The 18,891-nt window shown below is 51.0% G+C and overlaps 1 protein-coding gene across 5 annotated transcripts in view; it reads left to right on the forward strand.

The window, feature by feature from the left end:
- The window catches only part of ccdc135 (coiled-coil domain containing 135), a 303,907-nt gene that overhangs the window by 84,013 nt on the left and 201,003 nt on the right, over positions 1–18,891 (forward strand). For all 5 annotated transcript variants that reach the window (XM_072486250.1, XM_072486255.1, XM_072486247.1 and 2 more), the window contains one exon: positions 10,924–11,049. In XM_072486250.1, coding sequence (XP_072342351.1) covers positions 10,924–11,049 — 126 coding nt within the window. The remainder of the gene's footprint in view (positions 1–10,923; positions 11,050–18,891) is intronic.

Here is an 18,891-nt window from a genome sequence, read left to right on the forward strand (position 1 = left end):
GTGTTTTGTGCTTAAACAATGGAGATTACAATGGGATGAGAGAAGAACTAGCTAAGGTAGACTGGGAGCAAAGACTTTATGGTGAAACAGTTGAGGAACAGTGGAGAACCTTCCAAGTGATTTTTCACAGTGCTCAGCAAAGGTTTATACCAACAAAAAGAAAGGATGGTAAAAAGAGGGAAAATCGACCGTGGATATCTAAGGAAATAAGGGAGAGTATCAAATTGAAGGAAAAAACATACAAAGTGGCAAAGATCAGTGGGAGACTAGAGCACTGGGAAATCTTTAGGGGGCAACAGAAAGCTACTAAAAAAGCTACAAAGAAGAGTAAGATAGATTATGAGAGTAAACTTGCTCAGAATATAAAAACAGATAGTAAAAGTTTCTACAAATATATAAAACAAAAAAGAGCGGCTAAGGTAAATATTGGTCCTTTAGAGGATGAGAAGGGAGATTTAATAATGGGAGATGAGGAAATGGCTGTGTAACTGAACAGGTTTTTTGGGTCGGTCTTCACAGTGGAAGACACAAATAACATGCCAGTGACTGATGGAAATGAGGCTATGACAGGTGAGGACCTTGAGAGGATTGTTATCACCAAGGAGATAGTGATGGGCAAGCTAATGGGGCTAAAGGTAGACAAGTCTCCTGGACCTGATGGAATGCATCCCAGAGTGCTAAAAGAGATGGCTAGGGAAATTGCAAATGCACTAGTGATAATTTACCAAAATTCACTAGACTCTGGGGTGGTCCCGGCGGATTGGAAATGAGCAAACGTGACACCACTGTTTAAAAAAGGAGGTAGGCAGAAAGCGGGTAATTATAGGCCAGTGAGCTTAACTTCGGTAGGAGGGAAGATGCTGGAATCTATCATCAAGGAAGAAATAACGAGGCATCTGGATGGAAATTGTCCCATTGGGCAGACACAGCATGGGTTCATAAAGGGCAGGTCGTGCCTAACTAATTTAGTTAAATTTTTTGAGGACATTAACAGTGCGGTAGATAATGGGAAGCCAATGGATGTGGTACATCTGGATTTCCAGAAAGCCTTTGAGAAGGTGCCACACAAAAGATTGCTGCATAAGATAAAGATGCATGGCATTAAGGGGAAAGTAGTAGCATGGATAGAGGATTGGTTAATTAATAGAAAGCAAAGAGTGGGGATTAATGGGTGTTTCTCTGGTTGGCAATCAGTAGCTAGTGGTGTCCCTCAGGGATCAGTGTTGGGCCCACAACTGTTCACAATTTACATAGATGATTTGGAGTTGGGGACCAAGGGCAATGTGTCCAAGTTTGCAGACGACACTAAGATAAGTGGTAAAGCAAAAAGTGCAGAGGATACTGGAAGTCTGCCGAGGGATTTGGATAGGCTAAGTGAATGGGCTAGGGTCTGGCAGATGGAATACAATGTTGACAAATGTGAGGTTATCAATTTTGGTAGGAATAACAGCAAAAGGGATTATTATTTAAATGATAAAATATTAAAACATGCTGCTGTGCAGAGAGACCTGGGTGCGCTAGTGCATGAGTCGCAAAAAGTTGGTTTACAGGTGCAACAGGTGATTAAGAAGGCAAATGGAATTTTGTCCTTCATTGCTAGAGGGATGGAGTTTAAGACTAGGGAGGTTATGCTGCAATTGTATAAGGTGTTAGTGAGGCCACACCTGGAGTATTGTGTTCAGTTTTGGTCTCCTTACTTGAGAAACGACGTACTGGCACTGGAGGGTGTGCAGAGGAGATTCACTAGGTTAATCCCAGAGCTGAAGGGGTTGGAATACGAGGAGAGGTTGAGTAGACTGGGACTGTACTCGTTGGAATTTAGAAGGATTAAGGGGGATCTTATAGAAACATATAAGATTATGAAGGGAATAGATAGGATAGATGCGGGCAGGTTGTTTCCACTGGCGGGTGAAAGCATAGCCTCTAGGGGGCATCGCCTCAAAATAAGGGGAAGTAGATTTAGGACTGAGTTTAGGAGGAACTTCTTCACCCAAAGGGCTGTGAGTCTATGGAATTCCTTGCCCAGTGAAGCAGTAGAGGCTCCTTCATTAAATGTTTTTAAGATAAAGATAGATTGTTTTTTGAAGAATACAGGGATTAAGGGTTATGGTGTTCGGGCCGGAAAGTGGAGCTGAGTCCACAAAAGATCAGCCATGATCTCATTGAATGGTGGAGCAGGCTCGAGGGGCCAGATGGCCTACTCCTGTTCCTAGTTCTTATTAGCAACAGTGCCTTCAGTTCCTTCTTCCAGTTCATTAATGTATATTGTGAAAAGTTGTGGTCCCAGCACCGACCACTGAGGCACATCACTAGTCACCGTATGCCTTCCTGAAAAAGACCCCTTTAACCCCACTCTCTGCCTTCTGCCAGTCAGCCAATCCTCTACCCATGCCAGGATCTTACCCTTAACACCATGGGCTTTTAACTTGGGTGTGTCACGATATTCAGATAAACATCATGGTGCAAACACACATACACACTGATGGACAGATCAACGGACCAATCAACACACACGCAACATCACAGCCAATCACAAGCAAGGGCACACGCACTATAAAACGGGGAACACCACAGTTCCCGCTCATTCCAGCAGGAGACAGCTCAGGGCACAGAGCTAACAGCAAGCCACTCAGACATTCACCATGTACTGAGTGCCTCTCCAAGATAGTGTTAGGGCTGAGTCCACAGGTTAAAGGGTAATGAACGAACCACAGTAACAAGTTTACAGATGTTATTGAAAGTAATAAAACAGACTTCCAGTTGCGGCTATGCGGAGCTAAGCCGCACGAATCGGCAGCTCCCGCGAAGACGGACTTTCGGGCTCGATAGAAGAGCCCCAACGGAACTTTTCACACAGCCAACCCGTGGGGAAGAGAGGAGAGAGGTCCCCCACTAACCTGTATGGACCGGACCCGCAGCGAAACGGCCAAAAAAACGGCACTGGAGCAGCGGGAGGGGAAAACAAACAAAATGGCGGCGGCCCGGGACAAAGAAGAGATGCAAGAATTCATCAAGCGCTGCTTCGAGGAGCTGCGCAAGGAGATGGTGGCGCCTATGCTGGCAATAATTGAAGGACTTGGGGCAACCCAGAAAGCCCACGAGGTGAAGATCCAGGAGATCCAGGACAAAGTGAGTGAGAATGAGGACGAGCTCTTGGGCCTGGCGGTGAGAGTGGAGCGGCACGAGGCGCTACACAAGGCGTGGGCGGGAAGACTCGAAGACCTGGAGAACAGGTCGAGGAGAAACAATCTGAGGATCCTGGGTCTCCCAGAAGGAGTGGAGGGGGCCGACGCCGCGGCATATGCGGGCACAATGATCGGGGCGCTGATGGGCGCAGAGGCCCCCCCCGGGATTGCTGGAGCTGGAAGGGGCGCACCGGGTGCTGGCGAGGAAGCCCAAGGCAAACGAGCCGCCAAGGGCGATGGTGGTGAGATTTCACCGGTTCACAGACAGAGAGAGGGTCCTGAAATGGGCCAAGAAGGAGCGGAGCAGCAAGTGGGACAATGCTGAGATTAGAATATACCCGGACTGGAGCACGGAGGTCGCTAAGCGGAGACCGGGTTTCAACCGGGCCAAAGCTGTTTTTTTTGACGCAGCCCGTGGGGAAGGGAAGAGAGAGGTCCCCCTCCAACTTCTATGAAACGGACCAGAAGTGTAACGGCCAAAGGAGCGGCACTGGAGCAACGGGAGAAGCGAGGGAAAGAAAACAAAATGGCAGCGGCCAGGGACAAAGAGGAGCTGCAGGAGTTCATCAAGCGCTGCTTCGAGGAGCAGCGCGAGGAGATGCGCAAGGATATGTTGGCACCTATGCTTTCGGCAATTGAAGGACTCGGGATCACCCAGAAGGTCCACGAAGCTAAGATCCAGGCGGTACAGAAAAGAGTCAGTCAGAACGAGGACAAGCTCGTGGGCCTGGCGGTGAGAGTGGAGCAGAACGAGGCGCTACACAAGAGGTGGGCGGGAAGACTCGAAGACCTGGAGAACAGGTCGAGGAGAAAGAATCTGCGAATCCTGGGTCTCCCTGAGGGAGTGGAGGAGGTTGATGCCGGGGCATACGCGAGCACGATGCTCGAGGCGATGATGGGCACGAAGGCCCCTTCGAGGCCGCTGGAGTTGGACGGGGCACATTGGGTGCTGGCGACGAAGCCCCAGGCAAATGAGCCGCCAAGGGCGATGGTGGTGAGGTTCCACCGGTTCACGGACAGAGAGTGGGTCCTGAGATGGGCCAAGAAGGAGCGGAGCAGTAAGTGGGACAATGCAGAGATCCGAATACACCCGAACTGGAGCACGGAGGTTGCAAAGCGGAGAGCGGGTTTCAACCGGGCCAAAGCGGCGTTATACCGGAAAGAAGTGAAATTCGGAATGCTGCAGCCAGCGCGACTGTGGGTCACATACAAGGGCCAACACTTACTTCGAAACGCCTGAAGAGGCATGGACCTTTGTACAAGCCGAAAAGTTGGACTCTAACTGAGGGTTTGTGAGAGTGGGGGGGATGTTTTGGGGTTTGGTGTGTGATGGTTGTTGTATATAGGGGGTCAAACACGCGCAAAAAATTTTACATGGGCTGGGGGAGAGAGACAAGGCCGCGACAGGGGGTGCGCCAGAGGGGGCGGAGCGGGCTTTGGAAAGGCGGGAAGGGGAACGAAGGAATGCATATGGATTGGGAGATTCCCACGCGGGGAGGTCAATGGGACGGCGGGGGATGCCGGGGTCAGCAGGTGTCAGCTGACTTACGGGAGTGACATGGGGGGAGCAAAAAAGCTAGACAGGGGTCTAGCAGGGGGAGGGGAGGGGGAAAGGGGGGGAAAAAGGGTTGCTGCTGCACTGGCCGAAAGGGAATGGGACACAGAAGAGGTGGTCGGGATGGGGGTCCCTCCTCTGGGGGACTGGAGGGTGATGGAGGCGTGGACACGGGACTGGCCCAGAAAAGGAGATGGCTAGTCGGCGGGGCGTGGGGGAGCTGAGAGCCCCTCCAATCCGGCTGATAACGTGGAATGTGAGGGGCCTGAATGGGCCGGTGAAGAGGGCTCGAGTGTTCGCGCACTTAAAGGGACTGAAGGCGGACGTGGCCATGCTCCAAGAGACACCCCTGAAGGTGGTGGACCAGGTCAGGCTAAGAAAGGGATGGGTAGGACAGGTATTCCACTCGGGACTGGACGCGAAGAATAGAGGGGTGGCAATATTGGTGGGAAAGCGGGTGTCATTTGAGGCCAAGACTATTGTAGCGGACAATGGAGGGCGATATGTAATGGTGAGCGGTAGGCTGCAAGGGACGTGGGTGGTGTTGGTAAACGTATACGCCCCGAACTGGGATGATGCAGGATTCATGAAGCGCATGTTGGGGCGCATTCCGGACCTGGAGATAGGAGGCCTGATAATGGGAGGGGTCTTCAATACAGTGTTGGATCCAGCACTGGACCGCTCCAAATCAAGGACTGGAAAGAGGCCGGCGGCGGCCAAGGTACTTAGGGGGTTTATGGATCAGATGGGGGGAGTGGACCCATGGTGGTTTGCAAGGCCGCAGGCCAGGGAATTTTCTTTCTTCTCCCATGTGCACAAAGCCTACTCCCGGATAGATTTCTTTGTTCTGGGTAGGGCGCTCATCCCGAGGGTGGAGGGGACGGGGTATTTGGCTGTCGCCGTTTCGGACCATGACCCGCACTGGGTGGAACTGGAGCTGGGAGAGGAGAGGGACCAACGCCCGTTGTGGCGGCTGGATGTGGGACTGCTGGCGGACGAGGTGGTGTGTGGGAAGGTGAGGGGTGTATCGAAAGGTACTTGGAGGCCAACGACAACGGGGAGGTGCGGGTGGGGGTTGAAGGCGGTGATCAGGGGAGAGCTAATTTCCATTAGGGCTCATAGGGAGAAGACAGAGGGTATGGAAAGGGAGAGGTTAGTGGGGGAGATTTTGAGAGTGGACAGGAGATACGCAGAGGCCCCGGAGGAAAGATTACTTGGGGAAAGACGACGGCTCCAGACGGAGTTTGACCTGTTGACCACAGGGAAGGCGGAGGCACAGTGGAGGAAAGCACAGGGGGCGACCTATGAGTATGGGGAAAAGGCGAGTCGGATGCTGGCACACCAGCTCCGTAAGAGGATGGCAGCGAGGGAAATAGGGGGAGTCAAAGATGGAAGGGGAGCCACGGTTCGGAGTGCGACGAAAATAAACAAGGTATTCAAGGCCTTTTATGAAGAGCTGTACAGATCCCAGCCCCCAGCGGGGGAAGAGGGGATGAGACAATTCCTAGATCAGCTGAGATTCCCGAGGGTGGAGGAGCAAGAGGTGGCTGGTTTGGGGGCACCAATTGGGTAGGAAGAGCTGAGCAAGGGTTTGGGGAGCATGCAGGCGGGGAAGGCCCCGGGACCGGACGGATTCCCGGTGGAGTTCTACAGGAAGTACGCAGACCTGTTGGCCCCGCTACTGGTGAGGACCTTTAATGAGGCAAGAGAGGAGGGGACCCTGCCCCGACAATGTCGGAAGCGACAATTTCTTTGATCCTAAAGCGGGACAAGGACCCACTGCAATGTGGATCGTACAGGCCGATCTCGCTCCTCAATGTGGATGCAAAGTTGCTGGCAAAAGTGCTGGCCACGAGGATCGAGGACTGTGTCCTGGGTGTAATCCATGAAGACCAGACGGGATTTGGAAAGAGCAGGCAACTAAACACCAATGTGCGGCAGCTCTTAAACGTGATAATGATGCCATCGGAGGAGGGAGAGGCGGAGATAGTGGCAGCTATGGATGCGGAGAAGGCCTTTGACCGAGTAGAGTGGGAGTACCTCTGGGAGGTGCTGCGTAGGTTTGGGTTCGGGGTAGGGTTTATCAATTGGGTTAAGCTCCTTTACAGAGCCCCGATGGCGAGTGTAGTGACGAACCGGCGGAGGTCGGAGTACTTGCGACTGTACCGAGGGACAAGGCAGGGATGCCCCCTGTCCCCCCTGTTGTTCGCATTGGCGATCGAACCATTGGCCATGTCATTGAGGGAGTCTAATAAATGGAGCGGGGTGGTCCGAGGGGGAGAAGAGCATCGGGTGTCGCTATATGCGGATGACCTGTTGCTGTACGTGGCGGATCCAATGGAGGGGATGGTGGAGGTCATGCAGACTCTAAGGGAGTTTTGGGAGTTTTCGGGCTATAAGCTCAATGTAGGGAAGAGTGAGCTCTTTGTATTACAGGCGGGGGACCAAGAAAGAGGGATAGGGGACCTACCGCTGAGGAGGGCGGAGGGGAGCTTTCGGTATCTGGGGATCTAGATAGCCAGGAGTTGGGGGACCCTACATAAACTGAAGCTGACAAGGTTGGTGGAGCAAATGGAGGAGGATTTCAAAAGATGGGACATGGTACTGCTCTCGCTGGCGGGTAGAGTGCAGTCGGTCAAAATGGTGGTCCTTCCGAGGTTTCTGTTTGTGTTTCAGTGCCTTCCCATCGTGATCACTAAGGCCTTTTTTAAGAGAGTAGGCAGGAGTATTATGGGATTTGTGTGGGCGAGTAAGACCCCGAGAGTGAGGAGAGGGTTCCTGGAACGCAGTAGGGACCGAGGAGGGTTGGCGCCAAACCTGGGGAGCTACTACTGGGCAGCAAATGTGGCGATGATCCGCAAGTGGGTTATGGAGGGAGAGGGGGCGGCATGGAAGAGGATGGAGATGGCGTCCTGTAAAGGAACGAGCCTGGGGGCATTGGTGACGGCACCGCTGCCGCTCTCGCCGACAAAGTATACCACGAGCCCGGTGGTGGCAGCAACGCTAAGGATCTGGGGCTAGTGGAGACGGCACCGGGGTGCAATGGGAGCATCGGTGTGGTCCCTGATCAGGGGTAACCACCGGTTTGTCCCGGGGAAGATGGACGGGGGGTTCCAGAGCTGGCATCGGGCGGGGATTGGAAGAATGGGGGAGTGTTCATCGACGGGACGTTTGCGAGCCTAGGGGCACTGGAGGAGAAGTTCGAGTTACCCCCGGGAAAGGCCTTTAGATATGCAGGTGACGGCTTTTGTGAGGCGACAGGTGAGGGCATTCCCGTTGCTCCCGGCACAAGAAGTTCAAGATAGGGTGATCTCGGTTGTATGGGTCGGAGAGGGCAAGGTGTCGGAAATACACTAGGAGATGAAAGAAGAGGGGGAAGCGCGAGTAGAAGAGTTGAATTGTAAATGGGAGGAGGAGCTGGGGGAGGAGATCGAGGAAGGTCTGTGGGCTGATGCCCTAGGTAGGGTTAATTCCTCCTCCTCGTGTGCCAAGCTCAGCCTGATACAATTTAAGGTGGTCCACAGAGCGCACTTGACGGGGGCGAGGTTGAGTAGGTTCTTTGGGGTGGAGGACAGATGTGGAAGGTGCTCAGGGAGCCCGGCGAACCATGTCCATATGTTTTGGTCATGCCCGGCACTGGAAGGGTTCTGGAGAGGAGTGGCGGGAGCAATATCTCAGGTGGTGAAAGTCCGGGTCAAACCAAGCTGGGGGCTAGCAATATTTGGAGTAGTGGACGAACCGGGAGTGCAGGAGGCGAAAGAGGCCAGCATTCTGGCCTTTGCGTCCCTAGTAGCCCGGCGAAGGATCTTGCTAATGTGGAAGGAGGCGAAGCCCCCCAGCCTGGAGGCCTGGATTAATGATATGGCTGGGTTCATAAAGTTGGAGAGGATTAAGTTCGCCTTGAGAGGTCTGCGCAGGGTTTCTACAGGCGGCGGCAACCGTTCCTAGACTATCTCGCAGAGCGTTAGAGGAAGGTCGGTCAGCAGCAGCAGCAACGTTGGGGGGGGGGGGGGCGGGGGGGGTTACTGCCTGGGAAGGTGGATGAGCAAGCGATAACGTGAAGGGTTGGGGAAACTGGCACGTACGGGTGAGGGCCTGTGTACAAAGCTGTGTAAATATATCATTTTGCCATGAATATATCTTGCTCTGCGCGATTTCACGTTTTCTTTTTGTTACGGTGGGGGGGGGGGCGGTGGTTATTGTTTGTCAGGGAGAAAAATTGTGTTAAAAAACATTAATAAATATATATTTTTTTTAAAAGAAGGCTAATCGAGTTTTGTCTTTCATTGCTAGAGGGATGGAGTTCAAGACGAGGGAGGTTATGCTGCAATTGTATAAGGTGTTGGTGAGGCCACATCTGGAGTATTGTGTTCAGTTTTGGTCTCTTTACCTGAGAAAGGACATATTGGCACTGGAGGGAGTGCAGAGGAGATTCACTCGGTTGATCCCAGAGTTGAGGGGATTAGATTATGACGAGAGGTTGAGTAGACTGGGACTGTACTCATTGGAGTTTAGAAGGATGCGGGGGGATCTTATTGAAACATATAAAATTATGAAGGGAATAGATAGGATAGATGCGGGCAGGTTGCTTCCACTGGTCGGGGAGGGCAGAACTAGGGGGCATAGCCTCAAAATAAGGGGAAGTAGATTTAGGACCGAGTTTAGGAGGAACTTCTTCACCCAAAGGGTTGTGAATCTCTGGAATTCCTTGCCCAGCTCCTTCTTTAAATGTTTTTAAGAAAAAGATAGATACCTTTCTAAACAATAAAGGGATTCGGGGATATGGTGTACGGGCCGGAGAGTGGAGCTGAGTCCACAAAGATCAGCCATGATCTCATTGAATGGCGGAGCAGGCTCGAGGGGCCAGATGGCCTACTCATGTTCCTAGTTCTTATGTTCTTATGACAGTGGTCCTAGGAGTCCTTGACATTGACTATGGATGTTAGCGTGGAGGGACTCGAAGCCTCCAAAATCAGGTTTGGGTTAGCGACATGGCTGGGTTTCTTAGATTTGAGAAAATTAAGTTTGCCTTGAGAGGGTCAACGTTAGGGTTCATTCGGAGGTGGCAGCCATTTATCGACTTCTTCGGGGAAAGCTAAACTGTCAGCAAAGGCAATAAAGTGTGGGGGGGGCTACTTTGAGTTTAGGGTAGGTGGGATTAGTGAGAGATGGAGAGATTTTTGCACTATGTTTAGATTTGTATTTGTACCGTTTATTGTTATAAAATTATAAATGCCTCAATAAAATGTTTTTAAAAAATATATCTATTGACTATGGAACCCTTGAAGTCACAGGTCAAAATGAACCTTCTGCTGACTACCATTAGCTGATGTTGAACTCCATTTGGAAGAGGCACTGAGGATAGCAAAGACACAGAATGTACTCTGGGTAGGGACTTCAATGCCCATCTCAAAGACTCTCGTGGACTCTCGTGGCCGCACCATCATTGGCCCAGCTGGTGGAGTACCGAAGGGCATATCTGCCAGACTGGGCCTGCAGCAGGTGGTGAGCAGGTGAAGAAAGCACCTACTTGACCTTGTCCACACCAATCTACCTGTCTCATATGCGTTTATCTATGACAGTATTAGCGGTGTAACCATCCTTGTGGAGACAAGGCACCGACTTCACACTGAGAACATCTTCTATCATGTTGTGTGGCCTAGCACCCTGTTCAGTGAGATAGTTCAAAACAGATCTACTAGCTCAACAATTGGGCATCCATGAGGTGCTGTGGGCCATCAGCAGTAGTAGAGTTGTGTTCCATCATCTTCTGTAGCCTCAAGGATCACATCCCATGAATAAATAAAAAAGACTGTGCTCTGTGTCCACAGACAGACTGAATTCACTAATTCAGCAAAAGGTTGTGCTTTCTGATCAAATGTGGGTTGAATTGTGTGGCCTGAAATCCCAGTGAACACAAATAAACTTTATTCTCTGTCCGAGGTGACCTCAATTATCTGACTGTGAGAAGACAGACTTATTATGCTTAGTTTTGCTGGCCCCAGACCCAATGTGACTTCAACATACAGTAGCAGTCCTTCACTGCACATGAATGTAGAATGGAAGGAACACAAATATTAAACCAAACAGTGAATATGATAATGAATGAGTACATGTCTAATTTATGAGTAACAAGAAATGATAAGAATAAGCCAAAAAGTTCATTTTCCTTTTTGCCAACAGAAATTTGTAAGCACCACTCTCCGCCCAACATTGCTGAAGCATGAGGAACTGTACAACTGGGAAGGGTGTTCCCAGTTTGTGTCTGACTTTCTAATAGTGGATTCTTTAGATCCTATCCATGACGTGGTAAGTAATCCCACATTACAGGAGTAACTTACTTTCCAGTTGAAAGAACTATCAGTGTGATTCTGCAGGGAGCCATAATTTCTGATAATAACATGAAGAACTTTTTCATACCTGTAGTGTTTCTAACAATCAGAGAGGCATTTTTAAATGTTTGTTCATGGAACATGGGCGTCTTAGGCTGTGCCAGCATTTATTGCCCATCCCTAATTGCCCTATAGAGGGCAGTTAAGAGTCAACCACATTGCTGTGGGTCTGGAGTCACATGTAGGCCATGCGAGGTAAGGATGGCAGATTTCCTTCCCTAAAGGACAGTAGTGAACTAGATGGGTTTTTCCGACAATCGACAATGGTTTCATGATATTCGACTTTTAATTCCAGATATTTTATTGAGTTTAAATTCTATCACCTTCTGTGGTGGGATTTGAACCCGGGTCCCCAGATCATTATCCTGGGTCTCTATCCAGCGACATTACCACTATGACACCACCTCCCTCCTTTTATTTAAAAAAAAATGTTTATGAAGAATTTTTAACAAAATTTTCAACCATACAAAACAAACCCCCGTCCCCGTAACACAAAAGAAAGAAAGCTCGCATAGCAAGACATGAACATGGCAAGTCAATATGATACAGAGCTTTGTACATTGGATTCCTCCTGTACATATCAGTTTCCCGGATCGTCCATGTATTTTCTTGCTCAAATGACCCCCAGAAAAGCCCCCCCCCCCCCGAGTTGCTGCTGCTGTCCGACCTTCCTCTAACGCTCCGCGAGATAGTCTAGGAACGGTTGCCACCACCTGTAGAACCCCTGCGCAGACCCCCTCGAGGAAAACTTTATCCTCTCCAACTTGATAAGCCCTGCCATATCATTTATCCAGGCCTCCACGCTGGGGGCTTCGCCTCTTTCCACATTAACAAGATCCTTCGCCGGGCTACTAGGGACGCAAAGGCCAGAATGCCGGCCTCTTTCGCCTCCTGCGCTCCCGGCTCGTCCACTACTCCAAATAGTGCTAGCCCCCAGCTTGGCTTGACCCGGACTTTCACCACCTTAGATACTGTTCCCGCAACTCACTTCCAGAACCCTTCCAGTGCCGGGCATGACCAAAACATATGGACATGGTTCGCCGGACTTCCTGAGCACCTCCCACATCTGTCCTCCACCCCAAAGAACCTACTCAGCCTTGCCCCCATCATATGCGGTCTGTGAACTACCTTAAACTGTATCAGGCTAAGCCTGGCACACGAGGAAGAGGAATTAACCCTACTTAAGGCATCAGCCCACAGCCCCTCCTCAATCTCCTCCCCTAGCTCCTCTTCCCATTTACCTTTTAGCTCCTCCACCAAAGCCACCCATTCTTTCATCTCCTGGTATATCGCCGACACCTTGCCCTCCCCGACCCATACGCCCGAAATCACCCTGTCTTGAATCCCATGTGCCGGGAGCAGCGGGAATTCTCTCACCTGCCGCCTCACAAATGCCCTCACTTGCATATACCTGAAAGCATTTCCCGGGGGTAGTCCAAACTTCTCCTCCAGCGCCCCTAAGCTCGCAAACGTCCCGTCGATGAACAGGTCCCCCATTCTTCTAATCCCTGCCTGATGCCAGCACTGAAACCCCCCGTCCATCCTTCCTGGGACAAACCGATGGTTATCCCTGATCGGGGACCACACCGAGGCTCCCATCGCTCCCCTATGTCGTCTCCACTGCCCCCAGATCTTTAACGTTGCCGCCACCACCGGGCTCGTGGTGTACCTTGTCGGCGAGAGCGGCAGCGGTGCCATCACCAGCGCCCCCAGGCTCGTTCCTTTGTAGGACGCCATCTCCAACCTCTTCCACGCCGCCCCCTCTCCCTCCATCATCCACTTACGGATCATCGCCACGTTGGCTGCCCAGTAGTAGCCACCCTGATTCGGCAACGCCAACCCTCCTCTATCTCTGCTACGCTCCAGAACCCCCTCCTTACCCTCGGGGTCTTGCTCGCCCATACAAATCCCATAATGCTCCTGCTTGCCCTCTTAAAGAAGGCCTTGGTAATCACAATTGGGAGGCATTGGAATACAAAAAGAAACCTCGGGAGAACCACCATTTTGATCGACTGTACCCTGTCCGCCAGCGATAGTGGCAACATGTCCCACCTTTTAAAGTCCTCCTCCATCTGTTCCACCACCCGCGTCAAATCAAGTTTGTGCAGTGCCCCCCAGCTCCTAGCTACCTGAATCCCCTAGTATCGAAAGCTCCTTTCCGCCCTCCTCAACGGTAGGTCGTCTATCCCCGTTCCCTGATCCCCCGGCTGCACCACAAAGAGCTCACTCTTTCCCACATTGAGCTTATAGCCCGAGAAGTCTCCAAACTCCTTTAGGATCTGCATGACCTCAACCATCCCCTCCACAAGTAGCCCGGGGGGGAGCACTATTTCGTGTTATTTTGTTAGTTCACTATTTTATTTTAACAATGTTATCTATCAGTTATCATGTTACCATTTTTGTTGATTTGTAAGGGGGAAAAATTGTGTTCGAAAACTTTAATAAAAATATATATTTTTTTAATTTAAAATTTTTTAAAAAACCATCCCCTCCACTGGATCCGCCACATACAGCAACAAGTCGTCTGCGTACAGCGACACTCGATGTTCCTCTCCTTCTCGGACCACCCACTTCCATTTCCCCGACTCCCTTAACGCCATGGCCAAAGGTTCAATTGCTAACGCAAACAGCAGAGGGGACAGGGGGCACCCCTGCCTCGTCCCTCGGTACAGCCGGAAATACTCCGACCTCCGCCGGTTCGTGACCACACTCGCCACCGGGGCTCTGTACAGGAGCTTAACCCAACTAATAAACCCTTCCCCGAACCCAAACCTCCTCAACACTTCCCAGAGATACTCCCACTCTACTCGGTCAAAGGCCTTCTCCGCGTCCATAGCTGCCACAATCTCTGCCTCTCCCTCCACCGATGGCATCATTATCACATTTAGGAGCCTTCGCACATTGGTATTTAGCTGCCGACCCTTTACGAATCCCGTCTGGTCTTCGTGAATCACCCCTGGGACACAGTCCTCAATCCTCGTAGCCAACATTTTTGCCAGCAACTTAGCATCTACGTTGAGGAGCGAGATCGGTCTATACGACATTGTCGGGGGCAGAGTCCCCCCCTCCCTTGCTTCATTGAAGGTCCTTACCAGCAATGGGGCTAACAGGTCTACATACTTCCTATAAAACTCCACCGGGAACCCATTCGGCCCCGGGGCCTTCCCCGCCTGCATGCTCCCCAGTCCTTTAACCAGCTCCTCCACCCAAATGGGTGCCCCCAAACCAGCCACCTCCTGCTCCTCCACCCTCGGGAACCCCAGTTGGTCCAAGATTCGTCGCATCCCCTTTTTCCCCCCTGGGGGCTGGGACCTATACAGCTCCTCGTAAAAGGCCTTAAATGCCTCATTCACTTTCACCACACTCCGCACCGTAGTTCCCCTGTCATCCTTGACTCCACCTATTTCCCTCGCTGCCATCCTCTTATGGAGCTGATGTGCCAGCATCCGACTCGCCTTCTCCCCATATTCATATATCGCCCCGTGTGCCTTCCTCCACTGTGCCTCTGCCTTCCCTGTGGTCAGCAGGTCGAACTCCGTCTGGAGACTTCGTCTCTCCCTGAGTAGCCCCTCATCAGGAGCCTCTGCATATCTCCTGTCCACCCTTAAAACCTCCCCCACTAACCTCTCCCTTTCCCTGCCCTCTCTCTTTGTCCTATGAGCCCTGATGGAGATTAACTCTCCCCTGACCACCGCCTTCAGCGCCTCCCATACTACTCCCACCTGCACCTCCCCGTTGTCGTTGGCCTCCAGGTACCTTTCGATGCACCCCCGCACCCTCCCACACACTTCCTCGTCTGCCAACAGTCCCACATCCAACCGCCACAATGGGCGTTTGTCCCTCTCCTCTCCCAGCTCTAGCTCCACCCAATGCGGGGCGTGGTCTGAAATGGCTATGGCCGAATACTCCGTTCCCTCCACTTTCGGGATCAATGCCCTGCCCAAAACAAAAAAATCTATCCGGGAGTAGGCCTTATGTACATGGGAGAAAAAAGAAAATTCTCTGGCCAAAGGCCTGGCAAATCTCCACGGATCTACTCCCCCCATCTGATCCATAAACCCCCTGAGCACCTTGGCTGCCGCCGGCCTCTTCCCCGTCCTAGATCTGGAACGATTTAATGCTGGGTCCAACACCGTGTTGAAATCCAACCCATTATCAAGCTCTCTACCTCCAAGTCTGGAATACGCCCCAACATCCGTTTCATGAATCCAGCATCGTCCCAGTTCGGGGCGCATACATTTACCAATACCACCTCCGTCCCCTGCAACCTACCGCTCACCATCACATATCGGCCTCCATTGTCCGCTACTATGTTCTTGGCCTCAAGCGACACCCGCTTCCCCACCAGTATTGCCACCCCTCTATTCTTCGCCTCCAGCCCCGAATGGAATACCTGTCCTACCCATCCCTTCCTTAACCTGACCTGATCTGCCACCTTCAGATGTGTCTCCTGAAGCATGACCACGTCTGCCTTCAGTCCCTTTAGGTGCGCGAACACTCGGGCCCTCTTAACCGGCCCGTTTAGGCCTCTGACATTCCACGTGATCAGCTGGATCACGCACCCCCGCCCCCCGCCGACTAGCCATCTCCTATCTTAGGCCCGCACCTCCAGTCCCCCCGACGGGGAACTCCCGCCCAGACCACCTCTTCCATTTTCAGTTCCCCCTCGGCCAGTGCAGCAGCAACACTATTGTCCCCCCCTCTCCCCCCCTTCCCTCCCCCCCCCTCCCCGCTAGATCCGCATCTAGCTCTTTTGCTCCCCCCATACTACTTCCGTGAGTCAGCTGACTTCTGCTGACCCCGGCTTCCCCTGCCTTCCTGTTGATCGCCCCGTGTGGGAGTCTCTCCTTCTCCTTACCTACCTCCATTCCCCCTCCCTAGCGTGGGAAAAAGCCCGCGCTTTCCTGAGCCAGCCCCGCCCCCTGTGGCGCAGCTCCTGCTGCGGCCTTATCCCAGTTCCCCCATCCCCAAGTCTCACCTCCTTCCAGCGTTTCCCACTATCTTGTCAACAGAAAAAAAAATTTTGACAAGAACTCTTCCCACATCCCCCTCCATCATCCCACCCATGAAACATTCTTTACCCACATTTACAACCCCGTATACAGTCAACATCCCCCCCACAACCACAGCCCCTCGGTTCGAGTCCAATTTTTCCGTTTTGATAAAGGTCCAAGCCTCTTCTGGCGTTTCGAAACAATGGTGTCGGTCCTGATAAGTGACCCACAGTCGCGCAGGCTGCAGCATGCCGAACCTGACTCTTTATGCAGCACCGCCTTGGCCCGGTTGAAGATTTAAAACATGTACGAGAAGTTCCCCCATTCTGAAGGTTTTTTTTCCTTATTGACCCTTCATATCAGGCTGCTGTCTCTTTCAAGTTGGAAATGCTCTGATGGTCCTCCAGTTTTGGGATGCTTCCCACTGTCTTTATTAGACAGTGAGCCAATTTCTAGGCCAATTAAGATGCTTCCCCTCCATGAAAATTACAATCTGTGATAGATTGTCCCAGGGGTGGGTTCAGGAACTGGAAACAGTCCTACCGTTGCTTCTCATTCCAGATGTACAATCCTGCCTATGACAATGATCCAAAAAAGATCATAGTTCATCGTTCATCTATTTCAGCTTATCCCATCCTGGTAGCCTCAAGATACAATGGAGTGTTCACAAATTATAACAGTCAATCTCTATTAATTAGTCTACAACAGACCGAGACAGGACATGATGAAAACCCCAGTGGTGGAGTGGAGTAGGCTATTAAGTCCCTCAAGTCTGTTCGGCAATTCTGCCATTCAGTGAGATATTGCTGACCTTTAAACCTAAATCCAAACAAATTATATCCAAACAAATTATATCCATACACATTCCATCCATTACTTTTGTCATCTCTTTAAAAAGTACACAAAATTACATCAGGTTCGTCAGGCACAACCTGCTCTTTATATGGCCATGCTGGCTCTGACTCCCCTCCAAACACAGTCCCTGTCCTCTGACGGCACTGTTCTGGACAAGGTGAAACAGTCAGTAATTGTTTACATTATCTCATTCCTTTTGAATTGTAAAACCAGTAATGCCATTACAGCTTAATCTTCTCCTCCAGTGAAAACATGTCCAACTTACATAATTACTTCTCATAATCTATGCTGGGTCTCAGCTGATTCCCTGGTAGTTCTGCCAGTCCCTCTGTGGAGATTTTAAAAAACTATATTTTAAAAATATATTCAGAATTTTTTACATTTATAACATACAAAAAGATGTAGCAGAAACATACAAATGTTTAAAAACTATCCCCACCACCCAGTCTCACCTTTCCCGGGGAAAGTAGTAGCATGGATAGAGGATTGGTTAATTAATAGAAAGCAAAGAGTGGGGATTAATGGGTGTTTCTCTGGTTGGCAATCAGTAGCTAATGGTGTCCCTCAGGGATCAGTGTTGGGCCCACAACTGTTCACAAGTTACATAGATGATTTGGAGTTGGGGACCAAGGGCAATGTGTCCAAGTTTGCAGACGACACTAAGATAAGTGGTAAAGCAAAAAGTGCAGAGGATACTGGAAGTCTGCAGAGGGATTTGGACAGGCTAAGTGAATGGGCTAGGGTCTGGCAGATGGAATACAATGTTGACAAATGTGAGGTTATCCATTTTGGTAGGAATAACAGCAAAAGGGATTATTATTTAAATGATAACATATTAAAACATGCTGCTGTGTAGAGAGACCTGGGTGTGCTAGTGCATGAGTCGCAAAAAGTTGGTTTACAGGTGCAACAGGTGATTAAGAAGGCAAATGGAATTTTGTCCTTCATTGCTAGAGGGATGGAGTTTAAGACTAGGGAGGTTCTGCTGCAATTGTATAAGGTGTTAGTGAAGCCACACCTGGAGTATTGTGTTCAGTTTTGGTCTCCTTACTTGAGAAAGGACGTACTGGCACTGGAGGGTGTGCAGAGGAGATTCACTGGGTTAATCCCAGAGCTGAAGGGGTTGCATTATGAGGAGAGGTTAAGTAGACTGGGACTGTACTCGTTGGAATTTAGAAGGATGAGGGGGGATCTTATAGAAACATATAAGATTATGAAGGGAATAGATAGGATAGATGCGGGCAGGTTGTTTCCACTGGCGGGTGAAAGCAGAACTAGGGAGCATAGCTTCAAAATAAGGGGAAGGAGATTTAGGACTGAGTTTAGGAGGAACTTCTTCACCTAAAGGGTTGTGAATCTATGGAATTCCTTGCCCAGTGAAGCAGTTGAGGCTCCTTCATTAAATGCTTTTAAGATAAAGATAGATAGTTTTTTGAAGAATAAAGGGATTAAGGGTTATGGTGATCGGGCCGGAAAGTGGAGCTGAGTCCACAAAAGATCAGCCATGATCTCATTGAATGGTGGAGCAGGCTCGAGGGGCCAGATGGCCTACTCCTGCTCCTAGTTCTTATGTTCTTATAATTACCCAGAACCCTCCCACAAACCATTTTCTCCCACCCCCGCCTCCTGACCACCCCTCAGTTTATGATAACCGGGGAGTATGAATGCCGGGGAGTGTGGGGGGGCCGGGGAGTGTGTGGGGGTCCGAGGAGTGTGTGGGGGAGTCGGGGATGGTGTGGGGGAGCCGAGGATGGTGTGGGGAAGCCAGGGAGTGGGGGACTGGTGAGGGTGAGTGCCGGGGAGTGTGAGTGCCAGGGAGTGTGAGTGCCAGGGACAGGGGAGCTGGGGAGGATGAATGTCAGGGAGGGGGGTGCTAGGGAGTGGTTGCCTGGCCAGGTGCCAAGTGGCAA

This window comes from Scyliorhinus torazame, chromosome 2 (genome assembly GCF_047496885.1).
Source record: "Scyliorhinus torazame isolate Kashiwa2021f chromosome 2, sScyTor2.1, whole genome shotgun sequence".
NCBI lineage: Eukaryota > Metazoa > Chordata > Chondrichthyes > Carcharhiniformes > Scyliorhinidae > Scyliorhinus > Scyliorhinus torazame.